This window comes from Rosa rugosa, chromosome 1 (genome assembly GCF_958449725.1).
Source record: "Rosa rugosa chromosome 1, drRosRugo1.1, whole genome shotgun sequence".
Classification (NCBI taxonomy): domain Eukaryota; kingdom Viridiplantae; phylum Streptophyta; class Magnoliopsida; order Rosales; family Rosaceae; genus Rosa; species Rosa rugosa.
The window spans coordinates 38,964,708-38,973,013 of record NC_084820.1 but is presented as its reverse complement, the minus strand read 5'-3'; the positions used below and the strand labels follow the sequence as shown (position 1 = coordinate 38,973,013).

General features: G+C 37.3%; 1 protein-coding gene across 1 annotated transcript; it reads left to right on the top strand.

Moving 5' to 3' along the window:
• Nucleotides 1–854: 854 nt before the first annotated feature.
• LOC133736998 (T-complex protein 1 subunit eta) lies at nt 855–5,968 on the top strand. The gene is made up of 14 exons (XM_062164633.1): nt 855–968; nt 1,076–1,336; nt 1,431–1,556; nt 1,642–1,845; nt 1,934–2,103; nt 2,196–2,331; nt 2,734–2,850; nt 3,002–3,121; nt 3,223–3,321; nt 3,407–3,496; nt 4,675–4,756; nt 4,984–5,072; nt 5,212–5,286; nt 5,569–5,968. Exons 1-14 carry the CDS (start codon nt 954–956, stop codon nt 5,668–5,670), a joined length of 1,686 nt encoding a protein of 561 aa, XP_062020617.1. The 5' UTR covers nt 855–953; the 3' UTR covers nt 5,671–5,968.
• The last annotated feature ends 2,338 nt before the right edge of the window (nt 5,969–8,306 follow it).

Genomic DNA, 8,306 nt, shown 5'->3' with positions numbered 1-8,306 from the left:
AAAGCAATAGAAAGAGAGAGAATCGAAACAATTTGCGAAATCAAGAATGCTATCATATCTGAAAAGTGGACTGAAAACTGTGGCGCACAGTTGTAGTATTAGGGAGATAACCATGCATGATCCTTGCAGGTTGCAGCTTTGCTAGTGAAAATAACACCTGATCCAGAAAAAGGGCATTAAAAGTTTTGGCCCTCCGAAAACTTAGATCACTAACTCTATTTGATTGATTTCAGGAAAGAACAAAGAGTAGCAACATTAAGGAGAAAGAAAAAGCCTTGTGTAGTTGTGTATGTATTGAATATATTAGGCAGTGAACCATTGATGTCACACAAGGGATGACTGCGAGCATCTCAATGTTTAATTTGACATATTATCAAAGAACTAGTGCAGAAAAGCCATGTGAATTGAGCTAGCTTGTGAAGCATGAGGGTGTATGCATCGAAAGTTAGTTCATATTTAAAAAAAAAACTGTTGTTGCTGTGTTCTGAGAATAATCAGTTGTGAATTAAAACAGTTTCGTGTTTGGTAAATAATATTTTTAAAAGTACTGTCGGTACATAAACCAACTGCAAAGTGTGTTTTGATCCACATCAGTTTCTAAAAACAACCTGTGGGCTGCTTCTAAAATCTGCTGCCAGTGACTAATAACTTTAAATTAAAGTTACTTTTTATTTATTTACCAAACACAATAAAATCTAAAATTTTAAACAAAAACTGATTTTTTTAAAAGGGAAGCAATCCCAAACGGGGCCTAAATATACTAGGATGAAGCAGAAACGACATGTTGTCAACTTCACCAAAAACGACATGTCTCAAGCGAGGGAGCTCCACTTTGAAAAATCAAAAGAACACTAGAAAAAGAGCCTCACTAAACCCTAGTCCCCTCTCCCTCTCTCTCTCTCTCTCTCTCTCTCTCTCTCCTGCTTCAACATCCATCCTCCACATCGGTAACAATGGCGAGTATGATGGTACGCTCTCTCTCTCTCTCTCTCTCTCACATTCACTGGTATTAGTCGTCGTCACTGTGATCTAACTCCGGTTGTTGTGGTGGTGTTTGTGAAAATGAAACAAACAGCAACCGCAGATCATACTTCTGAAGGAGGGCACGGACACCTCTCAGGGGAAGGCGCAGCTGGTGAGCAACATCAACGCCTGCACGGCCGTCGCCGACGTCGTCAGGACCACGCTCGGCCCCAGAGGCATGGACAAGCTCATTCACGACGACAAGGGCAATGTCACCATCTCCAACGACGGCGCCACCATCATGAAGTTGCTCGACATCGTTCACCCCGCCGCCAAGATCCTCGTCGACATCGCCAAGTCTCAGGACTCTGAGGTATTCTTCTTCTTCACTTTTCACCTCTCTCAGATTTCGTTCTACGAATTCCAATCCCTAATGGATTGGAGAATGTTTCTTCCTTTTGGTCTAGGTTGGTGATGGAACAACTACAGTTGTTCTGCTTGCAGGCGAGTTCTTGAAGGAGGCCAAGCCTTTCGTAGAGGATGGAGTGCACCCGCAGAATTTGATCAGGAGTTATAGAACCGCTAGCTATTTGGTACTTTTTAGGCAGAATTGATTTCCCTATATGTATGTTTTGAGATGGCGCTTGCTCTGATCTTTCTGCATTTTGGAATTCACAGGCGATTGAGAGAATCAAGCAACTTGCTTCCAGCATTGAGGGGAAAAGCCTCGAAGAGAAGAAGGAGCTACTAGCTAACTGTGCTGCTACAACACTCTCCTCAAAGCTCATTGGCGGAGAAAAGGAGTTCTTTGCTAAAATGGTTGTCGATGCTGTCATTGCGATAGGTGATGAGGATCGTCTTAACATGATTGGAATAAAGAAGGTAAACTCTTAGGCCTGGCTTATATGGAAATAGGCAGTGTAAGCTTATTCTGAATGATTTAATGGTGGAATTGGTTCTACTTCTACAGGTTTCTGGTGGTAACATGCGTGATTCCTTTCTAGTAACTGGCGTTGCCTTTAAAAAGACATTCTCTTATGCCGGTTTTGAACAGCAACCAAAAAAGTTTCTTAATCCCAAGATACTAATACTAAATATTGAACTGGAGCTTAAATCTGAGAAAGAAAATGCTGAGATAAGGTAGGAAGGGTCATGTTGCTCCTTTTGAAGTGTGTTACTTAATGCCTTTAATCAATTTTTGTATTTGACTTGATGTTTTCATTCCCTTGCAGATTGTCAGACCCATCGCAGTATCAGTCCATTGTTGATGCTGAATGGAATATTATTTATGACAAGCTGGATAAGTGTGTGCAGAGTGGGGCCAAAGTTGTTCTTTCACGGTTGGCTATTGGTGATCTAGCAACACAGGTGATGCCTCCTTTCTCCCTGTTAATTCTCCCCCTTCATCTTCCCTCTGGATTAGTCCTTTGACCCTAGGGCAACAAGCTTGACCTTGTTTACCTTGTAGAGAGGAAATGGAGAATTTTTCCCTTCAGTTGGGGTGATTTTATATAAAACTCATTATTTAATATCATCTATCTCACCGGCTGCGCAAGTCTTCCTGATCTCGTAGGAAATTTAAATAAATATTTATCATGGTCCTATTTTCACAATATGCTTGTGTATAATCTCCATCATCAATGTGGAAGTTAACTGGAAATTTGCGATATCTTCAGCGTTTTTCAGTGTGAAGTAAATAGTATCTTCATAATGACAGTAAAGAAGAGTTTTATCAACAAATAATCTGATGCAATTTATTTGGTTGAACAGTATTTTGCAGATCGAGATATATTCTGTGCTGGCCGTGTAGCTGAAGAAGATCTGCAAAGGGTAGCTGCTGCCACTGGTGGCACTGTGCAGACATCCATCAATGATGTTATTGATGAGGTTGCTATGTCATGTATTGTCACACTATAGTTTTATGTACAATTGCGTCATTTATCTGTCCTTAGATTACTATCCAAGTGTTTCCTTTTAGTTGGGAATTATTTCTTTTGTTCTTAGTTGACACTCACTTGTTTTTTCTTCTAATTTATAGGTCCTTGGAACATGCGAATGTTTTGAAGAAAAGCAAGTTGGAAATGAGAGGTTTAATATCTTTAGTGGATGCCCATCTGGTAGGACTGCCACAATTGTTCTTCGCGGTGGAGCTGATCAGGTATGCCATTTGTTAAGCTCTGTTTCCTTTTTAAGTTTGCTTCTTTTCTTTTTCCTTTTCAATGCTGATTTCTCTGACTTGCTCTTCGATTCTTATTTTAGTTCATTGAGGAAGCTGAGCGTAGTTTACATGATGCGATCATGATTGTTAGAAGGGCTTTAAAGAATTCAACTGTAGTTCCTGGTGGTGGTGCTATAGATGTATGTGTCTCTGACTCTTAGTAAGATCTGCAAAGTTTATCTGAGATGTTTTCCTTGTTGATTGTTATGTTGTGTTTGGTGGCAGATGGAGATCAGCCGTTACTTGAGGGACAAAGCACGTGAAATTGCTGGGAGGTCTCAGTTTTTCATCAACTCATACGCAAAAGCTCTGGAGGTACGCATTTTTGGGCCTTTTTGTTAGAATGGCTGTTCTTCATGATTGTAAACATAGCTAGTTATTATTGTAGTGCAAATTAAATTGTACGTATGGAGGAGTTATGGGACATCGGATTTATAATCTGGTCGATGCAACTTTTTTCTTTTTTCTTTTTCGTTTTTGGGATCATGGGATGGTAAAGCTTGGGTAGCCATCAAATTCCAGTTTGCCTGCATAAAAACAAGTAGATGAGGTTATCTAACTTGTAGAAGTATCAGGGTGCTTGTTAAACTTGATTTGTTTTGACCTAGATGAGTTCCTAGTTTAGATAGTAGTACATTCAGGGCGGGTGGATAATCTTGATTCTAAATGGCAACTGTATTTGCTGGTTAATCCATTACATGGAGATGGATTATTCTCTTTAAAGGCTCTTCTTTTCCTCTTCAAACTGTATTCCAAGAACTGCACTACCGATGGTCTTAAGTACTTCTTGGGGATTATTAAATTTTCTTAAAGCCTACATCATGTTAATGATTTGGTTTAGCATAATGATTTTTCAGAAAAAAAAGAAGCAGTTCACCTGCTGAACCAGGAATTTATGGTTACCTACCCTTAGAGTTATTATCAATGGTTGAGATTAAGATACAGGAATATGTTAGTTTAATCTCTAACCCTCGAATGTTAAATCTAAGTGTGGGTGATCATAGTTTCTTGGTCATTAGGTCAACAATATGACATTTCCTCAAAATGATTTTTCTTAATCCTAAATGATCTTAGTGCCTCTGTTTTGGGCCCTAGCTTTGGGTAATCAACCAGACCTTTGCACTAATAAATGGCCAGAAATAGTTCTTCTCAAACTGATGGTTTAATATTTGACAAACTGCCTGGGACTGCATTGATGTGTTGTAATATCTCTTCAGTTCTCATGCACCTCTCAATTCCTTCTCTTTTCTTTATTTTTTTTAATTTTTTTTGTGGGGTTAACTTTGGACCTCATTCAACATCAAGAATGAGAAATACCAGTAGATCTATAGCTAGTTTTATATGCTTTGTCTTTCAAGGTAAGAGTACTAAGTTTTTTCTGCTTATGCTGAATAATGAATAAGAAATACCATGAATGAGAGTGTTATGCTGTGATACTAATAATTGAATGGTGATAAGTGGTCTTACTTAGCTGTTCTCCACCTATGTTGCAGGTTATCCCACGACAACTATGCGACAATGCGGGATTTGACGCGACTGATATGCTAAACAAACTAAGACAGAAACACTCGACAGGTGAGCTCTCATTTTGTTTAAAATTTTATATTTGTTTAAATAATTATTTTCTCTGGATAGCAAATATTATCATTTATTTATGCAATTTGTTATAGATTAGACTATTTGTACTAAAAAGAAGGATTTAATATGTATTGGAGCGTTATATGGAGTTGTTGGTTTTTCGCATTTACATCAAGCATTTGATAATTGTTTGCTAAAAGATTCTAAATATAAATTTCTTGTAGCTGGGGGTGCACCTTATGGAGTTGACATTAACACCGGAGGAATTGCTGATTCGTATGCTAACTTTGTCTGGGAGCCAGCAGTTGTAAAGGTATATGCTTGTTATCTAACAGCATAGATGTAGTAGTGCATAGCCACATCATAGATTGTCCTTGTTTTTTTTTTTTTCTTTTTCCCCTTTTCTTAGTAATGTCATTTGGCACGTGAAATAACCATGTCTTTTACTGTAGATCAATGCTATAAATGCTGCTACTGAGGCTGCTTGCCTTGTTTTAAGTGTTGACGAGACGGTGAAAAATCCAAAGGTACGTCGGTTCTATTTACTTTCATATTTCATTGAAAGTAGCTTGGTCATCTGTGGTCATCATGTTATATATCCCTCTGCATTTGGTCTGAAGGAGAAAACAGTTTCATTTTTTTCCAGTTAGAAATGAGAACGGACTCGGGATTCTTGAACTTCTGCTGTATTGAGACATCGAGATACTGGCTAATCATTTTGATACTTACAAATAACATAAATTTTAACTTTATATCTTGTATATATAGAACAAGTCAGCTGTTTAATGCCTACCGTCACTTGAATGCAGTCTGAGAGTGCCCAGGGAGATGCTGCTGCTGGTGCCATGGGAGGTAGAGGGCGTGGAGGAGCTGCTTTTCGTGGACGTGGTCGTGGAATGCGAAGACGATAGTCGCACAGGTATTTGGCCAAGCATCAGTCATGACCAAGCAGGCCGGGTTTTATACAGTTTTGTCATTATTGTTGATGGTGTGCTTTGGAGTTGTACTCTAATTTGAATCAAATGATATTGGGGAATGTAACTTGCATACATGAATGATTTCTCATTAGGTAGCAGCAATGTACGTGTAGTTTGAACCAAATTTAAGTTGAGATCTTGCCTAGTGGTTTTGTATGAACATTTTCCCTCCCCATCTCCTTGTTTTGTTGATTAATGATGAGAATTGTTGCACATGTGGTTGTTTCCTTCATCGAAATTTGTAGTCTTTAATGCTGCAGCATGGTCATTTTTGACTGGGATTTGTTTTTTATCTCCTAGTTTTTGAAATCCGAACTGGACTCATCTCATAAGTCAAAAAAAAATCCTAAAAGACAGCGTGACTAACATGCACAAGTCATATGCATCTAGGTGTGAGATGAATTTTGTCATTCTAAAATCTGAGGTATAAGTTGGAAAATAGAACCAGGAACTTAGAAATCGTGTTGCCCATCTTTAGAGTATTCTTTCCTCTCCCCACAAAACTGAAGAGCCTGTAGCTAAGAAATATAACAAGCTTCTGGTCGTGCGAAAATCAAAGTCGATGATGAATGACCAAAGTTGATGAGTGCAAAAGCCTCTGAACATAAAAAAATAGGGCGTTCAAGATGATGACAGAAGCTTCATCAATGCCCTAAAACTGGAACTGCATTTCCGAACTGTATCCAAGACTGTCCAGGTTAGCAGAATAACAGCCATAGTCCTGTAACCTGTTCATAGGTGGTGGACCGTATCTTAAAATCTGAATAAGATCAATTATCTAGATGAGCTTCTTAATCTTTCAACCCAATGACCAAAATATCGAGTTTCGAGGAAATATCGATAGTCCAAAAAATGGAAATTTCGACGGAAATATCGTGAATATATCGATTTCAGTAAATAATCAAGAAAAATGATGGAAATTTGAAGAAAAATATGGAAATTTTAAGTGAAACTTTAGGAGGTGTTGAGTTGATTAATTATATTCTTTATATCAAAACAAAATGTTCAACAAATTAGTATACGTTGATACTTATAATGTTCATACTTTACTAGTTCTCATATACAATATTAAGTGTTTACAAAATCATTAAGATACTAAGTACTTAAAATAATAAATATGATTAACCAGAATCATTAAAAAAAAATTAAAAATCCAAGTAATAACAATTTTGTATAAGTATTATGGTCATAAATATGTAAAGATGTCCATGTATTACCTAGTACCAGCTTAGCAATTTGCACAAGTACATGCTATAATTCCCCAAAGAATATAACTAAACAGAGATCCAAATGATTACCAGTACATAGGACTCAATCTTGAAGTTGATTTACTATAAAAGACACAGAGAGCTCAAATTGTAAACAGCATTTGTTCAAGATAGACAAATGTTGTAACTTGGGTTCTCTCTCTGCTTTGTCTATCTATGCAGAGTGTGTTACTCGAGCAGACTCAGCTTGGGTAAGCTTCTTATCCATTCAAGCTTACACAATAACTTTCTTCTGCTCACTTGGCCCTTGTTCACCTATAATCACAATAGATAACATTCAAGCACATGGAAAAACAACAGCAAAAAACAAAAACATGCATACATACATGAAGCTTTGCAGGGTTGACATTTCAGCTAGAGTGAAAATGGCAAGAGTTCGGAAAACTGATATAAACCAAATTGGAGAGCTTACATCATGGAAGAATTAGGGAAACATAGTCAACTGCACACAAGCACATATGTATACCTAATATTACTATATAGGAATTCACAAGGGCCAACAAACAGAACAACATAGATCATGCTCAGACTCAAGCACTCATCCTCTCAGACTTCTCAATTACAAAACTGATCCTTCTAAGGCTTATACACTGTTTGAATACCAAAAATATTATCTGTGTATGCTTCTCTCCTGCATTATTATACAAAGAAAATCTAGAGTTCAACCACACAAATTCACAAGAAGAAAGAAATGAACAACCTCCAACTAATTATAATGGAGTAAAAGTAGCAATGATGCACTATAAAACTAAATAAGCTGAGAGAAAACTATGAGCAAGTAATTAGAAGAATGAGCTTACCACTTTTGGGTCTCGATGATGTTGAGTAGCAGCAGTTTGTTCTATTTATTACCAATTTGCAGCTAATGATAAAACTGTTTTTAGAAATACATACCTCAAAGTAAAAACAAGTTATTGTAAGGTAACAATTGGCATGAAGAATATAATCATTATAGCTTCTACTTTATTGTTAAAAAAAAGCCTCACGAATTTAGATTCTACACAGATCAACTTCCTTTTGAATGAATCACATCCTGATTCCCCACAATGTGAATTCAATTCAACCATTGTTCCATCAGTTTAAGATTGAATTAGGAAGTGAACATGATGTCTCTTGCATAATCTCACAAGTGGTGTTTCCACTTCAAGGGACTATCAAGGTTGTGTTTCTTTCCAAAGGCTTATCACATGTCCTTTGTACCTGCACCGAAATTCGCAGAAGTATGAAATCACATGATAAAGATATATAAACTAGATCAAGCAAGAATTTAACCTACTTGGGCAACTGGCTTCTAGTTTCTTT